The 24,199-nt window shown below is 33.6% G+C and overlaps 1 protein-coding gene across 1 annotated transcript; it reads left to right on the forward strand.

Moving 5' to 3' along the window:
- Nucleotides 1-18,707: 18,707 nt before the first annotated feature.
- LOC103489655 (probable receptor-like protein kinase At2g42960) lies at nucleotides 18,708-23,614 on the forward strand. The gene is made up of 8 exons (XM_008448908.3): nucleotides 18,708-19,519; nucleotides 20,070-20,838; nucleotides 20,919-21,023; nucleotides 21,196-21,318; nucleotides 21,735-21,905; nucleotides 21,992-22,121; nucleotides 22,283-22,492; nucleotides 23,049-23,614. The coding sequence occupies exons 2-8, from the start codon at nucleotides 20,156-20,158 to the stop codon at nucleotides 23,154-23,156; spliced, it is 1,530 nt and encodes a 509-aa protein (XP_008447130.1). The 5' UTR covers nucleotides 18,708-19,519; nucleotides 20,070-20,155; the 3' UTR covers nucleotides 23,157-23,614.
- Nucleotides 23,615-24,199: the final 585 nt, after the last annotated feature.

The raw sequence follows: 24,199 nt of genomic DNA on the forward strand, positions 1-24,199 counted from the left end.
TCCTTTTACTGTTTGAGTTTTTTTAAAAATATGGTTGTTTTAGTTTGAATTTTTTAATATGATGTTTAAAAGTATATATAAAAGAAACAATGGGCTTGCATTATAAATATCATAAATAGATTTTTTGGCAAATAAGTTTCTTTTACCCGTTTAATGATTAATGGCATTCTCTTATTTTATAATAATTTTAATGATTCTTTGTTAAGGTTGTTGTTCCCATTATTTATTTATTTATTTATTTATTTATTTATTTTTATTGGATTGAGTTGTTTTGATTATGTTATTTTTTGGGCTGACAAGAAGAATAGCAAAATAGAATGTTTACTTTGGATAAATGGTAAATTTTTATTTAAATTGATAAAATAGCAAAATAAAAAAAATATGGAAAACTAATTGTTGGAATAATGTTCTAAATGCCCCTACCTAACTAAAAAAATTGAATCCTAGAAACTACAAATACCCTATAATTAAAATCAAACTTCCAATACATGATTGCCACATCAAAATCAAACTTTCATTTTGTAGAAACTATTGGAGCTTCCAGTTCATCTTCTTCAAATTTTCGTCTTGCTCCTTCCCCCTGATTTCTTCCTCTTTGAACCCTTCTCAAATCACTCCCTCCCCATCCTCCAATCCTTCAATTTCTTCAATCCCAACAACCTATCTCTTGATTTCCTCGAAGATCTTGTCGCCGCTACCGTCAGCTAGTTTTTGGTTTGAAGAACATGTTTCGGCACATTTGGGACAGAATCCAGAACTCGAGCTCGTTTACTAATTTTAGTAAATGAAAGCTTTGAATAGGAAACAAGTTGACGTTGACAAAGAGTAGAAACAGAGGAGGAGAGTACGGATCTTTGGTGGGTTGTACGCATCTTTCATGAAGGAGATCGTCGAAAAAGCAAAGTCTAGGAATGTCATTATGCCAGTTCTTCGGATTATCGTCATCGTGCCGGAGGAATTTGAGATTGAGAGTAGGTTGATTAGAGAGAACCTTTGCCAATTCGCGCAGGATTTGAAAATTCAATTTCATATAGATCTCGTTCCACTTCGAACTTTCCAAACGTTGTCTTTCAAATCGGTGAAATTCATGGAAGGAGAGAAGTCGACGATTCTCTTAAGAATAAGATTCAATTAATTACAAAAATGCCATTAAAGCATATTTAAGGCCATTTAATAAACTGTTTAAAATATAACAAACTCCATAATCTTGTAGATATATTTGCATCATTTTAGTGATAATGTATAAAATTTGAATTCAAAATAACAATTTATAAAATTATTTTTAAATCAACAAAATTTAGAATGAAAATGGTGTAAATGAAGTTTGTTATTTTAACATTATTTTAGGGATGATAATCTACGAATTTAAGTTTGGTATCTGTATCATAATTTTGGGATTCAAACTAATTATTTAAAATTAAAGTGTAAAAATTGAATTTAAAAACAAGGTTAAAAAGTGAGATAAAAACTAACTATTTTAGGGTGAGATATATATTTCTAAAATTAAAAGGTTAATAAATATCAAATATGTACTATGTCTGATTTATGTCTATTTTTTTATGAATAGTTTGAAAAATAAAAAATACGAAATAGTTGAATTTATACTTGTGTTATTTTAGGGATATGAGGTAAAATTTGAATTCAAATTGACGATTTCAGGGGATAATATAAATTGTAGATTACAATTGTTATTAAAATTTAGTAACATGTATTATTTAATAATATTTTGATAAATAATATGAAATATAAAAAATTATGAATTAATTGATTTAAATCCTAATAATTAGGGGTGTTAAAACTAAAACCATATCTTTATGGATGTTGGTGAAATCTTATGCAACAAGAAAATATTTTTTAGTTTAGTTAAGATTTAGCAAAAGTGAATGTGTTTACAAATACACTATATTCGTACTCTGTGATATTTTTGTTTGTTTTTTTTGACCTATACAAATACACTATATTTGTATGCAAGAAATTTCCCTTTGTAAAGGGTATGCTTAGGCAAAAAAAATTGAAAAAGAAATATCCAGCAAGCGGTTTTGCCATATCTTTAAGGATTGTAACTAATGACATATCTTTAGGGATTGTATGAACAATATAATATTTCTTTTTATTTAGTTAAGAATTATCGTAAATAAGTGTGTTTACATACGCTGTATTCGTGATATGTAATATTTTATTTGATTTTTTTTATCTTAACAAATACATTGTATTTGTATATGGACAATTGTCATCCATGTAGGGGTAAATTCGGGTCAAAAAGAGTCGGAAAATATTTATGGCAGTTAGTTTTGCCATAAATCAAAATAATATAACAATTTGCTATTTTTCTTTTTTCTATTTTCATATTTGCTATTTCCATGAATTCCCCTATGTTATTTTTTGGGTGTTCTATTTAGATTGGGCTTGGCTTGTTGGGTTTGGTGTTTTATTCGGTGTAGGTTGGGTTTTTGGTGGTGTGTAGAAAGTGAGAGTGAATAAGAGAAATTGAAAGTGTTATTAAGACGTTTGTGAATTGTAGATTATGTTGAGTGCATCTCACATAACATCAATTCTCTACGGCTGTTGTTGAGGAGGTTTTGCTTAAGCAGGTCACAGATGATCACGTGAGAACTTGATAGTAGTAATGTCTGGTGACTTCAGATTCAGTAGAGCTTTCTCCCCGTGTTAATGTTGCTTATATTGATCTTACTTATGATTTATGTATCAGTATATCAAGTATCAGTATGTACAATTTGATAAGTATTCGTGATGATGCTAGTACTGTAAGCCATTATTGTGTACAAATGTATTATTTCACGTGGTAGTAAATGATCTCTTTCTATGGTTCTATGGGTCAAGGACCCTCCGGATGTAGATATTGTGCCATCGAATTAGGTTACCAATTTATGGTGTTCTGATTATTGTCTTGTGACTTTCTTTTATAGTTTTGTATTTAATTAGAATTAATAATAGAATTTGAAAACTTTCAAAACTTAAAACTTTGCGTAACTTCTTAATCTCTCCTGCAAAATATGTGTGTGTATATATATATATATATTTATTTATAGAAAAAATATCAATTTAAACTCAATTTAATCCCTAAACTATGGAATTATATCAATTTAAACTCTCTACTATGTTTTATTTGGATACACCTATGAAAGTTTAAGGTTTAAATTGACACATTTATGAATAATGTTCAAAGTTTAATTTGATACACTTATCAAAATTTAGGGTCTAATTTGATATAACTATTACTTTGGGGTTTAAATTGATATAACTCTAAACTTTGAAATTGATGCAATTATTAGTTTAGGGTTTAAATTTATCAAACTCCCAAAGTGTTGATATACTATATATAAACACTCATCTTCTACCTTTTTTCCTACGACAAATATTTCTCACTTTTTAATATATTTTTCATCTTTTAGTTTCTTCATAAAGTTCTTAGATTTAGAAGATTACATTGCATATTTATAGGGTGGCTTCTATAACTGATAACCAGCATTGAAAATTGTCTTTACATTGGATGGTTTGGTGTTTTGATGATCCCTATCTTATTGACCGCAACTTTTGCTCTAGTAGGTATTGATAGTATTCATGAACCTGTTTTTGGATCTCTACTTTACAGAAACAATATTATTTTTTGTGCTATTATCACTACTTCTACGGCTATCGATTTGCATTTTTATCCAATTTGGGAAGTTGCTTCCTTTGATGAATGGTTATACAACGGTGGTGCTATTTATGTAACACTAAGTTGTAGAAAATTGCAAAAAGTCAGTATCATTCATCATGGAACGCGGGTATCTTGAAGAACAATTTGATCAACAACACTAACTAAAGGTAAACATATTTTAAAATTATTGTATGAGCAAATGTATCAAAACCTTATAGGCTTTTCAATATAATTTTATTGCTGTTTTTGTTGTTTATTTGAAATTTTCTTTTAAAAAGACATTTCTTACATTTATCTAATTAATTACATTTATGTTGGAGAAAATTTTTAGATCTATTTTGGTCTTTCATTATAAAGTTTTCTCATGTTTAATTTGGTGACAATTTTGTTAGAGTTACTTTGGGGTGGGGCGTGACAAAACTCTAGTTAGAGGAATTGAATTAAAGTTTGTTGAAATAAAAAAATCAAAAGGAATATAAATAAATAAATAAATAAGGTATTTTCAAAATATAACAAAGTGACAAAATATTTATCCTATATAGAACAATTCTAAAAACGGAAAAAACCTACAATGGGTAATACCAAAAATGTTCCGTCAACATTGTGCGTAATATATTTGGTACAATGTGTATAATATATTTGGTACAATACGTGTAATATATTTGGTACACGATCGTTTAGATTTGGCTATTGTTTGGTACACAATCATTTAGATTTGGTCATTTAGATTTGGATAACCAAATCTAAACGATTTATTTTTTCAATTCTATCATTTAATTTGGTTATATGATCGTTTAATTAGGTTATATGATCGTTTAGATTTGGTTACACAATCGTTTAGATTTGGCTAAAATATTTTTTACAAGGTAAACGATCGTTTAGATTTGTTTACGTGATCGTTTACTTTTTTCAAGATTTTTTGGTACACGATCGTTTAGATTTGGCTAAACGATTTTTTTATAATTCTTTTGGAACGAATTTTTTCAAGATTTTTTTTATACACGATCTTTTAGATTTGGTTACCTCAAATCTAAATGACGTAAAAAAGAGAAGGAAAAAAAGAAAGACGATGCACTTAGGAAAAAAAAGAAAAAGAAGAAAAACGATAGAAGGAAATCAGATTTGGTTACCCAAATCTAAACGACATAAAAAAGAGAGAAGGAAAAGAAGAAAGACGATGCACGCAGCGAAAAAAAGAGAAAAAAAGAAAGAGGATAGAAAGAAATTAGATCTGAGACTAAAAAATAAAGAAGAAGAAAAGAAGAAAGACGATTCACTGAGAAGAAGAAAGATGAAAGGGCAAACCTGAAATATTTAAAAAATGACTAACTTTATGGACTTTGTTATATGGGCCGTAAATATTTTAATTGTTTGTTATATTTATGAAAGTTTCCCTAAAAAAATCATACAGAAACATAGTGTCAAAAGTGCAAGGGCGGAAGGCATAAATAAACATAAAAATCCAACACCAGGAGTCAAAGGGCAACACTAGGTTCATGGAAAAATTCAATCAAGAGACAAAAATAGTTTATATACGTTTATATGGTTATAAAAATAAATTGAAAAAATCGTACAACTCATACAATAATAAAATTGTTTATTCTCACAATTTGTTGCTACATAGACTTGTAATAATTTTTTTTTAAAGTCTTACTGGGTATGGTTGTAGTTTCAATAGAGCAGAGTGACTTTCAATCGAAATCTATTAGAACTAAAACAATACTATTATTGTTGGTTGAGATATGTTGTTAATTTGTTTCTATTACTGCTACAACCACCAATGTACATAGTGTTATAAATACCACTCTTGAACAATAAATAAATTGAGCTAAAGTATTATTCTCAAATCTCTTCAATATGGTATTGGAGCAAACTTTTTCCTTTTAATTCTTCTTCTTCTTCCTTCTTCCAGCCATCACATTCATTCCCTACCATCTTCCGCCAAACCATCCAAATCTCTATAACCACCATGGCAACCCTTCCCGTTGACACCAACCTCCCACAGACCACGTCGGAAACCCAAGAAAATTTCCATTCCCAGTTAGTCTGATACCTCTCCTCAAACTTCCTTCGATTAAAATCAAGGATACCTAAACTACTATTTCTACACCACAATGATAACACAAACTTAGTGTTAGTAACATAACAACCTACTAAAGAAAATTATTTTGCTTGGAGTTGATCGATGATCATCGATCTTTCTATGAAGAACAAAATCAGATTCATTGATGGATCCATCAGCCGTCCAACTGGTGACCTTCTCTCAGCCTGGGTTAGAAATAACAATATTGTCATTTTCTGGATACTAAACTCCGTATCCAAACCCATCTCAGCAAGCATCTTATTTGTTGATTTAGCAAGAACCATTTGGCTTGATCTCAAAGAAAGAATTCCAGAAGAAAAAACGCACCTAGAATCTTTCAATTAAAACGTTGTCTTGGAATCCTAGCACAATTAAAACTTCATTAGTATATATTTTACAAAATTCAAAACTCTGATTGATGAGTTAAATACATACAGATTAGCCTACACATATGGAGTTTGCAACTGTGGTGGCACACGTGAAATAGCATAATTTCTCCAAGTTGACTACCTCATGGACTTCTTCATAGGACTTAATGAAACCTTCTCTCAAGCCAAAGCACAACTCCTCCTCATGGATCCTCTTCCATCAATAAGTTGAGCTTTCTCCCTCCTTCTCCAAGAAGAACAATAGAGATCCATTGGATCTTTTTTTTCCATAACACTAACACTAGCCCTTGTAGTTGCCTCAAATTCTTCTAAAAATAGCTCTACAAACCGGCAAAGAAAAGATAGACCCGTTTGTACTTATTGCAATATCCCAGGACACATAGTAGCCAAATGCTACAAAATCCATGGATTTCCCCTGGCTACAAATTAAAGCAACAACAACAATCTAACAACAATGTCAACTCTGTTACAACTCAGATTAGTGAGAATACATCTCAGAATACTATCACTACTCAACCCAACTAGATGCTAAATACTACCAGCACTGCAAAAGCATTGATCCAATGTTGAAATCTCCTCAACCTACTCCAGGCACAGTTAAATGTCTCTACCCATGTAACTACCTCACACATAGCAAGTACCACTTACTCATCCCCTCTTTGGATAATAGACTCTGGTGCATCCACTCATATTTCTTGCTTCAAAACCTACTTCACTTTTATAGAATCTTGCTCCACATCCATTCACTTACCTAACAAACAAACCTTTAAAGTCAAAAGTGCTGGTACCATCAAATTATCTGAGTTCATAGAGTTGAAGAATGTGCTATATATTCTTGAATTTTCATTCAATCTAATATCAGTAAGTACATTAATAAGAGATCTACCAGTTAATGTTCATTTTTCTACTAAATTGTATAATTCAGGACAAGTCCACTTTGAAGAAGATTGGCAATGTTGAACTCTTATATGGCCTGTATGTTTTCAACCCACTAAATACCCCTGTTGTACATTCATTGATATGTGTTGTCACTAATTACAACAACTCTTTGTGGCATCAAATACTTGGACATCCATCTACTGATTCCTTAAAATCATTACAAAACATATTACATCTAAAGTCTTTCACAAATAATTCTTCACACCATTGTACTACTTACCCTTTAACAAAACAAAGAAAGTTTTCCTTTGTTTCAAATAACCATCTATCCTCCAACCCCTTTAATCTTATTCATGTTTATATTTGAGAATCCTCTGTCTACAGCTACTCATGTTGGATATACTTACTTTCTCACTCTAGTGGATGATGCTACACGTTATATTTGGGTTTTTATGCTTAAAAAAAGTCTTGATGTCAAACTTATCATTCCCCAATTCTTTAAGCTCATTGAAACCCAATATGGCAAAACAATTAAATAAAATGCATTCTGATAATGCCCCAGAATTAAAGTTCACTGATTTTTTTTTTAAGAAAGAGAGTTTTACATCAATTTTCATGCACCAATCGACTTCAACAAAACTCTGTAGTAGAAAGAAAGCATCAACACATACTGAACACCGCCCGAGCACTATATTTCCAGTCAGGTATTCCCCTAACCTTTTAGGGAGAATGTATACTAACTGTTATTTATTTGATCAACAAAGTTCCTTCAAGGCTATTGTAATGGAAATCTCCATTCCACCTACTCAACAATAGCCTCCCTGACTACAAAAACCTAAAGGTTTTTGGCTCCCTGTGCTATGCCTCCACTCTACCACACAACCAGTCCAAATTTCAACTGAGAGCAATACATGTTGTATTTATAGGTTGTCCTCAAGGCATGAAAGCATATAAATTATACAACATTATGGCCAACATAAATTTTTTATTTCAAGGGATGTCACCTTCCATGAAGATATTTTTCCATTTCACAACTCATGCACCCCTAAACATATAGAAGATCCCCTACCTAGCTTTTCACTACCAGAAGCTCTCCATCCAAATTCTCAACCAAATACACCAAATTCCTCTTTCACAACCACAAATCATGATAGCACTATAAAAACCACCACTTAACCTATGAATGACTCAATATCATCCACCCAACAACCTGCACCTGAAGAAACCACCATTAAAATCTCCAAAAATCTTCCAATGTGAAGATCCACCCGAACCACCAAACAACCATTATACCTAACAAGTATATCCCTAGAGCCTCCTAACATCACAACTCCTTACCCAAAGCTTCACAAAACACCCTCGAAACAAATACATATCATACCAACACACTCTCCCCTTCCTTTAAACATTCTATACTCCAAGTGCCAACCTTTTATCATGAAGCTATCATTCATGAACATTGACGAAAGGTCATGGAAGCTAAACTAAAAGCTATAGAGACCAACCACACATGGAGCATAGTTTTTCTACCAACCGACAAGAATACTGTAGGATACCGTTAGATCTATAAAATCAAGCACAAAGTTGATTGAACCGTTGAATGCTACAAAGCACGACTCATTGCCAAAGGGTACACACAACAAGATGGCCTTGATTATTTTGAAACCTTCTCACCAGTAGCCAAAATGGTTACTATCAAAATCCTATTAACTATAGCAGTCTCAAATAACTAGCCTGTAAGACAACTAGATGTGAATAATGCCTTTCTACATGGAAACTTGTTTGAAGAAGTGTACATGAATTTGCCTATTGCATACAAACCAAACCTCACCATTCAAGGGGAGAAAATGGTATTCAAATTATATAAGTCCATATATGGCTTAAAACATGCTTCTCGCCAATGGTTTGCAAAAAAAAAAAAAAAAATTCACAATTCATCATTTCATTAAGCTTCCACCAATCTAAGGTAGACTACTAATTATTTATAAAAAGTTAAAGTGACAACTTTCTAGCATTACTTGTTTATATTGATGATATAATAATCACAAGAGCAAATACTCTTCTCATCCAAAACCTACAAAAAACATGCTCAATGACAAGTTCCTACTCAAGGATTTGAGATCTCTCAAATTCTTTCTTGGACTTGAACTAGCATGATCCTCATCTGGTCTTTTTTTTGTCACAAAGATACTATGGATCACGCCTACTAGAGGATATACTAGATTACTTGGATCCCGCAATCAAACTGACAAATTCAAAAGAAAACCCTCTTCAAGACTCAACTGCATATAGAAGACTAGTTGGGAAGTTACTATACCTAACAATCTCAAGACCAGACATCATAGTTGCAGTCCACAACTTAGCCAATTCATGGCTCAACCGATAAAACACACATGAGTGCAGTAAACCATTTTTTGAGGTACATCAAAGGATTTCCTAGTAAAGAAATTTTATTGTCCAAAACAGACGACCTGTTAATCAAGGCATTTGCAGATGCAAATTAGGGATCATGCCCACTGTTGACGCTCAGTTACCGATTCTGTGTACTTCTTAGCAAACCATTAATCTCATGGAAATCAAAGAAACAGTAAACTTTTTCACGTTCATCGGCTGAAGCAGAATATCGAGCACTAGCCGTGGTTTCTTGTGAAGTTATATAGCTTAAAAGCCTTCTTCAAGAACTTCAAGTTCCAACATTGAAACTAGCTACCAAATTTTGTGACAACCAAGTTGCCATTTACATAGACAACAATCTCATGTTCCATGAGAGAACCAAACGCATTGAACTTGACTGTCATTTTGTCTGAGACAAAGTTGTAGATGGATCTATTAAACTATTGCCCATTCGCTCGTCAAATTAACTTGCTGATGCACTCACCAAGCCTCTTAATGCTACTACTCTATCTCTTCATTTGTGCAAGATGGGAGTTAGAAACATTTTTCCCCATCTTAAGAGGGAGTATTAAAAGTAAAACAACATTGTTACTGTTAGTTGAGATCTGTTGTTAATATGTTTCAAATCAATTTCTATTACTGTTACAACCACCAATGTACATAGTGTTATAAATACTACTCTTGAACAATAAATAAAATGAGTGGAAGTATTCTTCCCAGCTTTGTTCAATAAAATCGAATAAATAATTGTCTTAAGATTGTTATCAATATCACAACCATATCAAAGCAGAAAAACACATACAACACATATATTAAAGATCTGAGCCCAACGAATTCACATTATCTCCTTAAAAAAATTTTACTCACCCTAGTGCCCATGTTTCAAGAGTAATTGTCTCCCAGAGTAGAACAAATTACATTTCTTCTAGAAGTAGCACCACGTCCAAAAGATCAATGATAAAACTTTGTGGATGTACCGAACTTTCTTCAACGATTTTGAAAATGGAGAGAAATACTTTTTGAAGGAAGTAAAAATTATAAAACACCAAAAAACAAATCTTTATCTTCTAATTTTGAGAAAGAGTACCTAAGTTAAAGACTTATTTATGGCCATTCAAATAGTCATGCATTTTCTCTAAATTAGTTATTATTATGAAGTGAAGTAACCATTTATGAGGGATACCATTTATTCCAACAAGGGCGGCAGAAAAGCCTTCCAGTTGGCATGCATAAAAATAATATTACCATAGCAAAAAATTTGTATACATTAAATAATCTATTGAATGTTAATTTATATATATATATATAAAAACAACTTTCTTGAAGCCTTGTCAATTGTATTCACACGACCAACACTACAAGAATTGGGGAGACTCCCGACACACATAAACATTGGTGGAAGTACTAAAAACATCGGGATATACGATTTCTCGACGCAGAAGGCGACGTTGGGAACGTCATTGGAAGAAATGCGTCGGGAGAAGAATTCCCGATGCGTCATGAACAAGGCGTCGAGAATAATCTTCTCTTGACGTATACTTTTTCGATGCCACCGATGTGTCGACAATACGTAATTCCCGATGTCCTTATTGTCGACGTCACCTGTGCGTCGAAAATACCTACTCCTGACATCATGATATTCGACGTCACTAGTGCATCGAAAAAAAATACTATCCTCGACGTGTTGTGTGCAACGTATTCTCGACGTTTGTTGCGTCGGGAATTCCTTTTATATGTATTTTTTTAAATATGTAATTTTTATTTTTTCCCTAAAATAAAGTATAATGAATCAAGTCTTTATTTTGTGAAATATTCACATTTGTTTTGGATTAAATTAAAGGAAATTCAAAATAAATTAGTAAATTACGAAATATTGATAATTTAGATAATACAAAGAAGTTCAAAAAATATAATAGCGTTCATAATACAAAAAATATAATGTTCATAATAGAAAAAAGTGCAAAGAAAGTCGTACGTCTTCTAACGAGCCTTGTACGCTATTATACACCGTGAGTCCTACAATGATACAAAAGTGGTTAAATTTAGTACATATATATCCATATCATCACTGTCATTTTAAAAAACTTAAGAATAATGGAAACATACCGCAAAGCTAGGGATCATGTGGTGGTCCTTGTTGTGCCCAAGTCATGTCTTGTATCAGCATCCCTACCAGGAGATCTAGGACCGGGTATGAGTAGTGACATGAAGAAATTTGTCTCTTTCATGCATTTTTATGATGGAAAATTGTAAGAAAGTAACACAACAAGCTACATACTGTATGAGGTACTCATTTGACCAAATGGGTTAAACCCATCAGCCAAGCCCAAATGCACGTTTCGTGGATCAGAAGCAAAATCAGAAAATTAAGAATCAAAGTGCTTCCATATCCCTCAACATCAGCTGGATGTCTCAACACATCATCTATTTTAACATGTTTATCCCTATGTCATCTCATGTCAGCAAACCCTTCCTACGATAGAAACAAGCGTTGTAATCTCGGTACCAAAGGAAAGTAACGCAATACCTTATCGGAATTTTTATCCCTTTATTATGATTAACCTTGTATCGAGCCTTGCCATATGTAAGACAATGTTATAAATCAGCAAACTCTTTTCAATACAATATACAGTCATACTTGCACGCGTGAATAGTTTCGTATCCCAAGCCCAAGTCACGAAGTTTTTGTTTTGCTTCATAAAATGAATTAGGGATAATACTACTACACATTGGAAACGTTGTTCTTAAGAGTTCTAACAACATGTCGAACGACTTGTTACTCCAACCATTTAGAACCTTCGCATGCATCAACTTAACCAAAAAATTCAACGACGAAAATTCAGAACAATTGAGGTACAACTCATTACGTGCTTCATTCAATAAGCCTAAAATATGTTTGTTCTACCTTCATTTAAATTTACCCCAATATTTCTCGACATTTCATCTTCCAAACGACGTTCCTCTATTTCCTCTTCCTGTTAAATCGGGGCTTGTAAATCATTCAGCATACTAAACATATCATCTTCTTCATTAAACTGCCTGCTACTAGTTCCTTCCTAAGAGTTTTTTGTACCTCTAAAACTCAATGACTCTTCATGATACACTCATTCTGTGTAGTAGGGAGATATTCCAATAGTTAGTAGATATCGTTCCACACCCTCTAGTGAGTTCCAATTTAAATTCATACATCTCTTGCATGGACACCTTAATTGTCCATAGGCATCAATGTGAAACTTTGCAAATTCTAAAAATTGGGTCACTCCTTCTCTATACTCAAGTGAAAACTTATTCTTAAGTTTCATCCAACCCTTGTCCATCGTTTAAGTCCCTAAAACATAAATATGTTTGATTAGAAACATATCTCTCTCCTCTCACATCCTAAACTTACTCCCCTGAATATACGATCTCTCAAAATTTTCACTAAAACTAACTTCAAACTATAGGGGCTACCATAACTACAAGATAACCAACACAACCTAATTATTAACAACAAAATACTTCAATCTTCACATCCTACCCACCCCTTCCAACAACACTACCTTACAAGCTATCCTACTACCACCCCTTTCAAACCCTCACAAATACAAACAAATAATTCAACACAAGAAAGGCTATCATAACTGCAGGATAGTCATCCCCAATCAACAAGGCAAAGTTATTCAACACAAACAGGCTACCATAACTGCAGAATAACCAAAACAAATCTTAACACATATTACACAATTTTTAACACAAAAAAATTTCATTGCCCCCCTCAAATTTTCAATTCAAACCCCCAATCCCCTTCAAAATTTCAATTCAACCTCCGCTTCAAAATTTCAATTCAACCTCCCCTCGAAAATTTTAATTCAACCCTCTCCCATTTCAATTTTTCAATTCATCCCTCCACCCCATTCAAAATTTCAATCAACCCCCCCACCCCCACTTCAAATTCTAAATTCAACCTTAAACCCCCCCCCCCCCCCCCTTTCAAAATTTAAATTCAACCCCCCTCCCCACTTCAAATTTTCAATTCAACCATAAACCTTTCAAAATTTAAATTCAACCCCCTCCCCCCACTTCAAATTTTCAATTCATTCTCCACCCACTTCAAAATTTAAATTCAACCAACCCCTACTTCAAACTTTCCATTCAACCCCACCTTAAAATTTCAATTCAACTACCCACTTCAAATTTCAATTTAACACACATTCAAAATTTACATTTCACAAACAAAAATCTATTCCTAAACAAAATCCTAAAACATTTTTTTAAAAAAAAACCCTAAACTATCTAAATAAACCTAAAAATTAAGGATTTTAAAACTTAACTCAATGTGCGGCAGCGGCAAACGACGGGAGAGGGACGACGGCGAGGGCAACGATGACGAGGAAACGGGAGGAATTTGATGGCAAAGACTTCTCTTCTTCTTCGATCGTCGGCTCTTTTTTTCTTTCGTTTCGGTTCTGTGTTTTATAGAACTGAAACATCAAATTTATAGGGGAACTCCTGACGCAGCACGAAAATGTCGGAAGATCCTCTTTCTCCCGATACCATTCCCGACAAATAACTAATGGCGTCAAGAATTTTGCATTACTCTCGACGCCATTCCTGACGCACCATAATAGCGTCGGTAGAGCACCTTACTCTTGAAGCATTCCTCGACACCATGCAATATGCGTTGAGAGTATATGTCTGACAAAATTAATGTTATCTAATTTCTGATGGTTCGTTCTCGACGCATACATGTCGCGTCGGGATAACATATTATTCCCAATGTTGCTTCTGACATTTATGTCATAGCGTCGAGAATGGTGTTTATCCTGATGTGTGAAAGTGTGCTTCGGGATATTGTGTCATTCTCGATAAATTTTCTGTCGACGCATTTCTTTGCGTCGGGAGAATCCCGATTTCTTGTAGTGCAAACAACACTAGTCTGATAAAGAATATGACATTCTTAGGAATCTTAACCTCTAAAGAACATTAAAGATAAACTCGATGACGGTAGAATGGTCAACTAAAATCTTAAAGAAAGACTCATAAGAAAAACCTCTCCATCAAATTAGAATTCTAAACATGAACATCCCTTCTCCCTAATCTAAAGTCAAAACTCTTGATCAAAGAAAGTGAAGAAGCCACCTCCATTGACTCTCTATTGGATAAAGCTCGTCAAAAGTCAAAGGAAAAAGAGGCAGAGTTCCAAGACCAAACCAAAACATCTGAAACAATGCAGTTTTTGGAAGAAGACAAATGGTATAGTCTAGGAAACGCAAAAGAGAGAGGTTTATCCCCCACCAATGAGCCCCAAAAGAAAGATTTCTTGCCTTTACCCATAAAAAATAACACAAAGTGGGAATAAGAGGGGAGAAGGAGAGATATATCTTTCGAAGGATTAGGGTGTGTACCTTTAATCCCACTTAGAAGGATGAGGATCATACTTATTTACAATGATACTCTGACACAAGGCTTCAGGTTCATGGGAAAAACACCATAGCCATTGGGCCACCAGAGCTTTAATTTGTTGTGTGACCTTAATTTCCCGATCTCTAACCTCCTTGATTCACAAGCTTTCCCACAATCTCCCAGTTAACCAGATGAGATCCTCTTCATTTCACCCCACCCCACCCAAGGAAATCCCTCATGAGCTTTTCCATACTCTTACAAACCAAAATTGGAGTACAAAAGAGTGAGAAGTAATAAACAGGGATATCACTCAAAACAGATCTGATGCATCACCCTCCCAAATTCAACTCGGTATTTGGTGGTCACTAATGCTTTTAACATCGTTGTTATTCATTGTATATGAAATTAAAAAAAAACCTTTCTAGCTTATTTTTGTTTGTTCATCGCATCACTATACTTTTTGAGATGTTTAGTTCACAATCCATCTACCCTTATATTCCAATTGAAGTTCGCATTTATTGAAACCGAAGAGGTTCTCCTTGAATCAACAATTTATTTGGACTTGAGAGGTGTAGCTACGTGTTTTGTTGTAATTCCGTCTCTAATCATGTTGTTCATAGTACTTTTTAGTGTCGAATGTTATCGAAATTTTACTTGGACAATATTTTATGAAATATAATTTTGCTGGCATTTGATTTAAGTGATAATTGTATGATACATTTGGTGCACTTTTTTCATAATAATACCTTTTGGATTTCATGCATACTACTAAACTAACAACTTCTATTCCCCCTTTATCTTTGTCACTTCTATCATACTACTCAGTAATTAACCAGATGTGAAACAAAAGAAAATGTCCAAATTAAATGGTGCTTCTCAAAGCTTGTAGCAGCAGCGGTAAGGAACCATTAACTCACAGATAAGGCATTTTCAGAATGTTCAAATTAGTACAAATTGGATACAAGGACCGATGAGTGTGGACAAGTTTAAGTACGGATTTTCCTTTAGTAGATTACAATCTCTATCAAATAGGTGGGGAAGTAGTTGTCCAGATGAAACCAATAATGAAGATGACAAACATCACTTCAAAGTAGTAGATGATGGTTTCATGTCATGCATTAATAGAGCAAGAGACATTTGAAAGTATAGAGGAGGATCTCCGGGGAACGTGCCTTCTGACATCTTTGAGAAAACAAATTGTGGAGTGGGGACGAAAAATACTCAAGCATGGTAATAATTCTCATGGCTAAAGTTTAAACAAGTTAAGCAAGAAAGTACAATCATTGTTTATGAACATATTCAAATCTCATTTGCTCCAAATGAATGGATAAATAACTTCTAACTTCAGGGATTATAGCTTTGCTCCTTGTATTCCACCCTTCATAACGTATTTAGTTCTACCATTGATTGTCATTACTTTTGTTTTCGTCTTTCATAATTAGAAGTAAGCTAAGTTTTTCTTAAGAAATATGTTATATATGTTGCTTATTTCATCACATTCATTACAAGAGAGTATAAAAGTAGTCTATGGTAAGTAGTAAGTAGTAACATAATCTTATAGGGAGTTCACCCGGTTAGAATGTGAATTACATAAATGCGATTTTTATATGTTAGTAACAGTAAGATACGATGCTTATGGATTATAGTCAATTAGTTGGTAGGTCATTTAACCAAATTTGATAGGTCAAATATTTATTGATTCACTAATTCTATTTCAAACTTTGGTCTCTATTTTCGTAATCCGTTGTTTAGAATTCTCTATGATATGATAAAGGTATTGATTAAAAATTTGATTTTAGTTATTGATTTTAGTAAATTGGTCTTAAATTGCAAATTGGCAATTGACCAAGTTATTAAACGATACTAAACAATATATTAATGTGCATCATGTCCGATGTTAATTGAGTTACGTTTGTGATTCTTTTTTCATTAGGCTCGCAATTGTTATCTGTTAGAACAATTGAGCGGTTGTTTTGAAGGTCGAAGGATAATTAATGGGAAATTTGTTGTGGAATTGATTGACTATTTTAAGTTGATAAAATTAGGCTTTATTATTTGTTTTTTGATTTAATATAGTGAAAGTATCTATTATGAGGAGCAGTTTTGGTGTGTAATCTAAAGTTGGTTCCCCTTCCTTATCTACCATCACCATGTTTGTCGCTATTTCTTCTTTCTATATTTTGAACTTTGATTCACCAACTTGAGCTCATAACTTTGGAGTTCCAATCTCCGATCCACTCCACATCACTTAAAAAAGAATGCTGTAATTAAAGTCTTTAATTATCATAATTACGTGTAATCTTTTTTAGAAGAAATGTTTATAATGACAATTAATTATTTATGGTTTGGTCTATTTACCCCAACACCCTCACACGTATACATGCATTATAACTTGGCCAATGTTGAGATGGAGATCGGATTTTTAATGTTGGAAAAATATTTAATGCTCTTTTACCATTAAACCTTATAAGTTATTTGTTTGTCTTTTCAAAAACTACTACAGAATATGCACATATTTAAAATCTAAATTTTTTGTATTTGTAACCACACTTTACCATCAATTTCAAACTTACTGTACACATATTTAATTATGTTCATTTTAATTTTTTAACTTTATTTCATACTTGTTTAGTATGTTTGTTTGTTGAATTATGTTCATTTTAATTTTTTAACTTTATTTCATGTATATGAAATGTAATACGTAAGTTATGATTTTAAAATTCATAACCATTTTTACAAAGGGAATAATATTATTCATTTGCAATATCACACGGTGTAGTTTTCATTTTTTTTTTTCTCTTTGTTAGGGAATGTACTTTTTAGTTATCCTTTCCATTAAGAAAATGCAATTATTTCTTTTATATATATATATATATATATAGTGTACTACTTAATGTATGGTATATCTAGTATACATACAAGATATTGAGTTTAGATTAAAAAAATCGAAATAGTTAGAAATATAACAATTAGATTCAAAATGTTAACATATATATATCAACAATTTTCTACAAAAGAAATAGTTATGAGCAAAATGATGAATGATAGAAGTGTGTTACCAATAAATATATATTTGTAATATTTAAAAAATATAGTTATATGTAAAATTATTAATTATAAAATTACTATTTAGTATGATTAAAAAAGTGGTGTGCATAATGATAAAAATAATTGACTAGAAAAACGATAGTATCCATGATTAGGGCCAAATCATATTTAGACAACACACGCTTTTCTTGTACTCACTTATAGCAAAAATTTCCTTCTTTAATTCCAATACTCATTTTCTTCCCTTCTACTCCTCTAACTCTAGGGCTTCCCCACCCCCCCACTATATAACTTTCAACTAATTTGGCCACTACTCACTATCACCTCTATTCTATTCTATTCTATTTTACTCTATATCTATTCACATCTTTATTATCTTCTAAATCTATTCATTATTGTTCTATAACTAATTAAATACATTTCCAATATCCCCAAAACCAAAAACTACCATCCTCAATTGCCCTTTCGAATTAAATGTCTCAATTTTATTGAAAATTTTCAATTAAGTCCATTCAATAAACATCGTGAAAATTCGTTAACAAAAAAGTTTATGTCTCATTAAATTACAATACTTAAATGGATAGACATGGTATTTGAAATAAATTAAATCTGTTGATCCTTAGTTAATTTTTGGAATAAATAAAGTGAATTTGAATTACCTACTTTGAAAATGAAGGGGTACATTAAATTAAGAATTATTTCAGCAAAAATAATAAATTTATGGACTGTTTTAAAGAAAATATAGTAAATGAATTAAAATGTTCAAAATGTGTGATATAGTTTTTTTCTTTTATCTTTTGGGTTTTTATTACATTTATACTGTAATTTCCGTATCTCACTCTTTCTTCTTCTTTTTTTTTTTTTTTTTTTTTTTTTTTCCTTCTTTTTTGATATTTTGTTATGTTCTTATAATTCCGTCTCCCCCACAACTCACCCTTTTTTGGTATCCGCTACGATCAGGCAATCGGCTAATCCTACAGGCTGCTACCATTATTCTCCATCGATTCCTTCTCCTAATTCGTCATTTTGTGTCGCCACGTTAATTAATTCATTTCCCTCTCTTCTTCAATCTTCATTTCCCATTTTACCATTTTACATTTCCTTCTCCGATCTGCTTTACCATCTAGATTTCAAGTTCTTCCACTTGGGTTGACTCTCTTTCTCTCTCTTAATTACTCTACTCTTTCCTTCTTATTCAATGTCTTCTTTTTTTTCTTACCCAGCTATATCTCCATCGCCATAATCCTGTTCACTTTCTTCTTGCCGTTTTCCCATCTCCGTTCACCTCCATTTCAATCCCATTTTCCCTGAGTTCTTTCTCGCTTCTACATACAAAACCCCACCATTTTTCACCTACCCTTTTCCCCACCTCCTCATTCCCCCATTGCATTTTCTGTGTAGATTCTCTCTCCCTCTTGAATTGGCTTTTTGTCTGCTCTTTATCTTGCATTTTCGTCTCCCATTCCTTAAATTGTTACTGACCTTCTATGCCTGCTACCCCTTTTGTTATAATCTTCTTTCTACCTCGACAGAATCTGGTATTGGAGGCTCTTGTTTGTTTCAGGTCGATATCGGGCTATCTATGCTTATTGCGTTTCTGTTGGTTAAAATAGAAGCCCTTTCTCTGCTTCTGTGGGATCTTAAAGAGGAAGATCAAGGGGGTTAGGCTAGATCTGTTGAAAGGTGGACGAATGCTTTCTACTTTGAACCACTTTTCTCTATTTTCTTTAATTTATTCACATTTCTCTTTTATGTCTTTTACTTGAATCATAAGTGATGCCTTCTACAAATTTTGTGCCTTTTTGTTCAATAGATTTACACACCTTTTGATTTCACTATTGGTGGTTCATTACTATGGGTTTTCTTCTATAATGGGGCATTGGATTTATTTTGCTTTCTTAGTCATCATGACTTGTACATAAGAGTATCAGATGGGGTTTGTTTGGAAAGAACAGAATCCAGTTGAATGCCCAATGAAGATGTAAAGTATCTTCCTTAACCGTCTTATTTTCCCTTTTTCTTTGCTCTATTAACTGGATTTTTGCTACATATTTTAAGGACTTGTGAAGGAAATTGTAATCTTTCATGTATTTTTCTTGTTTTGTAATTTTTGTTTTCAATGACTGTCTAACCGTGAAGAAATTTGAGTAATCTGTGTTACTGATACTAACTTCTCTCAGGAATCTCTTACCTACAATTTGAAACTGCATGATGCTTTTTATCTAATTATCAGGTTAAAATGTCTTGATTTATCTGCGGCTGGAACTTAGGGGCCGAGTCAATTCATAGTTTTGGCATCTTGAGGATCAGCCGTCAACCATGTCATCTGGAAGTAGTAGTACTTTGAATACAGAATTGTCAAAGAAAACACCCTTCCTTGGTTTGTCCCTATGGGTTTTGATCTGCTTATGTGTTGGTGCATTTATTGTTTTGATTCTTGGTATCTTATCTGTATGGGTGATGTTTCGAAGAAAAACAAGGAGATCCCCAGAAAACTTCTCTATTTCTCAAATACCAAATGTCTCAAAGGATATTAAGGTGGACAGAATTGCTACTCAATCCGCCCACCACAATCATCTCGAGAGCCTTTATATTTCTATTAATGATAAATCAAGTGAGAAGAATTCAGAGAAGATGATTGGTCATTTGGGTATGAGCAAGTCTAGTGATCCTGATAACATAAGTCAATGCAGCTCCAATTATCATCATGAAAGGGTTTTCAGCTCACATTCAGGAGAAGAAGGAAGCTCTGGTACTGTTAGAAAACAGTCTTCAATGTCATATGGAGGGTATGGAGGTGTTGTGACTGCCTCTCCTCTCGTTGGCTTGCCTGAAATTTCACATCTTGGTTGGGGTCACTGGTTTACACTCAGGGATCTAGAATTTGCCACAAATCGTTTCGCTGCAGACAATGTGCTTGGTGAAGGGGGTTATGGGGTTGTTTATAAAGGCAGACTGATAAATGGAACTGAGGTTGCTGTGAAGAAACTTCTCAATAATCTGTAAGGAATTTAGGAGTTTGGAACATTAATTAAACTATGGTATAGATTGTTCTTTTCATGTTGAAGTTGCTTCTATATAGGGGACAAGCAGAGAAAGAATTTAGAGTTGAAGTGGAGGCCATTGGTCATGTAAGACACAAGAATCTCGTACGGCTCCTTGGCTATTGCATAGAAGGAGTTCATAGGTACTATTCTTTTCTTATTGTTTCCCAATTTCGCTCTTTCCTGTTATTCTAACCCTATTGGTGAACTGCCATTGTAGTATTTGCATATCACAACCACTTTCAGTATGTCTTCAGTGACCATTTTGAGTGTCTCTTCTTAGAGAATGTGGCTTTTCTCTTTTTACTTGAGCAGGATGCTGGTCTATGAATATGTGAACAATGGGAACTTGGAGCAATGGTTACATGGGGCTATGCGGCAACATGGCACCCTGACTTGGGAGGCCCGAATGAAGGTGCTTCTTGGCACTGCCAAGGCGTAAGTATCGATAGTTTAGACGTTTTTATGCACTTAGCTCTCTTATTGTATATGCCTACGGTTTCTGATGACCTCGCGTCACCCGATTGTATTATCATGTTATGCTTCAGTTCTCTTAATTCCCGTTCATTCTTCCAGTGATTTTTTGTTCGTAACAAAGGGCAAACTTTGCTCCATTCCATTATAGTTTTGGTTAGAAAGTCACTTCCCCTCTTTCCCTACACTTTTCCGCATGTTTCATCGTATGGAAAATTCATCATTCTAAATGACTGCCACTCTGGGGAATTTCTTAGATGGTGCCCACTGTTACCTGTAGTAAACTTCCAAACTTGTGAATGTTACCCAACTTCTTTACCCTAAGTGAAGGCATGTATTTTTTACTGGTTTGAGGAACTAATTTCACATAATGAATACAGGCTAGCATATTTGCATGAAGCAATTGAACCAAAGGTTGTTCACAGAGACATAAAATCGAGCAATATCTTAATCGATGATGAATTTAATGCAAAGGTTTCAGATTTTGGATTGGCCAAACTTTTGGATGCAGGAGAGAGTCACATCACGACTAGAGTGATGGGAACATTTGGGTATATGCTCAATTTTCATTCTATTCTATAACTGTTGTGATAACGGATTTGAAGGTAGGAGCTAATGGCATTTTCATTTATCCCAGGTATGTGGCGCCAGAATATGCTAACACCGGCTTGTTAAATGAGAAGAGCGACATTTATAGCTTTGGTGTTCTCCTTCTAGAAGCAATCACAGGAAGGGACCCGGTGGACTATGGCCGTCCTGCTAATGAGGTACTTCTGAATCTTAAAGATAGTGGTGGTTAATTTCCTTTCAGGCATCTTCCAGGATGCACTATTCCATGTATGCTGCACGTGCCACGTATAGTTTCCACATCTTGGTTGACATTTATTTATGCACTTCCCTGCTACTAATGGTGTACTTTATTCTTCAGGTTAATCTTGTTGAGTGGTTAAAAGTGATGGTTGGCACAAGGAGAGCTGAGGAAGTTATTGACCCAAGTCTTGAAACTAAACCCAGTACTCGAGCTTTGAAACGTGCCCTTCTGATTGCACTTAGGTGTGTGGATCCTGAGGCAGATAAGAGACCAAAAATGACCCAAGTTGTTAGGATGCTTGAAGCTGATGACTACCCATCCCGTGAGGTTGGTATTGAAATATGTGAACCCAAATAATAAATCATACTGTTTTCTCCAACTCCTAGATGACGTTTCTTGCAATTCTACTGCTCAGTTAAAAATTGCTAGTACTACTACAATCATTTTTGTGGTACGTGCATATCTCTGGTCAAGCAATTTCTTGTTTATATTATTTCACAAACTTTTGTAGTTAAGGGCTAATGAGCATTACTCTACAATAGTCAAGGAACTTATTTCCATCTGGTTTATGGTCATGTAGATACTCCAACAGTGTCGAGTTTTCTTTTTATTGAGAATAATTTTGGGCCAACAATAGTTCATACTGAAGCAATTATTGATGTCTTTGCTGGGTGCCAAATCATCAACTTAAATTTCTTATTGCATAAACATACCCTTCTTAGCGTGTGCCAGCACTGGTATATCTTGTTCTAGAACAATGTGATGAGTTGAATTCTTGGAGGGGGAGGGGAGGGGGTGGATGCTCTGTTTTATGTTGCCATTTTGTTTTGCCCATTCCCATGCGTTATTCTAGTTGAGAAGTTAATGCACAATTCTTTTGCAGGATCGGCGGAGCCAAAAGAGCAGCACAGCAAACTCAGAGATCGAATCCAGTCAAGGAGAGATCGGAAGTAAACCAGGGGAATCACAAAGCAGACCAGTAAACGCATGAGTGGTTTGAAATACAATCTCTTCCTCTTGTCATGGCCAGCATGGAGTAAAAAGCTTTAAAAAAGGATTGAAATTGGGTTGGAGAATTTTTCCAATGTGAAGAATGAGCAGTTGGATGGTTGATTGTTCATTTGTTTCATAGTACATATCACTGAACTGGGGAGTGAAAAAGGTGAGTGCCCTTTTAGATATAAGATAAAAATTAATACAGAGAGAGAAATGCTTTGGCAGACAATGGTTAAGGCCACTTGCTCTATCATCTCCTCTTTCACTTGATTGTAATTTCTTCCCCCTCCCCTCTTTTTTGAGAGAACATAACTCTCTCTCTCTCTCTCTCTCTTAAATTGTTGGTTCACTTACCATTTGTTATTATAATTATTATTCTTTTTTTTTTTTTGTGGAAAAAAAAATTATTTTGAATTCTCTATGTTAAATGAAGGCATCAGAATGTTTAAGCAACAACCAGTACCTTTTTGGGTGGCTTTTTTTTTTTTTTTTTTTGATGGGTGGGGGCATTGCTTTTTGTTGGCATACTTGCAGTAGAATAAAGCTTTCTTCTTTGGGCTCCTTTTTATTTATTTATTTTAATCTTCTTATTAGCTTTTTCCTGGCACTTCTTCCCCTTCGATTGGATTTTCTCATCTTATAAATTTATAATATAATTTCCCCCTCCTTAATTTCCGTGAGATACAATGATGATGTCTTGTCTCCAAACGGTACCTCATTATTAGTTACATTTTTCATTATTTGATAATGTTCATTTTCCTCTTGGATGTCTCTGGGGACTTCCCTTATGTCCATATTGGGTGTTGTTCCGTTTTCTAGTCCAACAATTAGCACTTCAATTATCTAATTATACAACTTTCAAGGTACTAATTGATGCTATACCTATCTACTCAAAGAAGCATGAATGCAAATATCAGATATATAGTATAGATGCAACACGACATGTATACTATCGTACATGAAGAGTAGACATGTTAAAAGGACATCATTATCAAAACATACATTTTAACCGTATATACCACTTTTAAAATTGGATGA

This window comes from Cucumis melo, chromosome 1 (genome assembly GCF_025177605.1).
Source record: "Cucumis melo cultivar AY chromosome 1, USDA_Cmelo_AY_1.0, whole genome shotgun sequence".
NCBI lineage: Eukaryota > Viridiplantae > Streptophyta > Magnoliopsida > Cucurbitales > Cucurbitaceae > Cucumis > Cucumis melo.

Bases quoted from the DNA above. Each gene is read 5' to 3' on its own strand.
- LOC103489655 (XM_008448908.3), top strand. From the start codon at position 20,156: ATGTCATCTGGAAGTAGTAGTACTTTGAATACAGAATTGTCAAAGAAA. The intron at 21,024-21,195 runs GTACTATTCTTT...TTACTTGAGCAG, and splicing joins TGCATAGAAGGAGTTCATAG to GATGCTGGTCTATGAATATG. The intron at 21,906-21,991 runs GTATATGCTCAA...CATTTATCCCAG, and splicing joins AGAGTGATGGGAACATTTGG to GTATGTGGCGCCAGAATATG.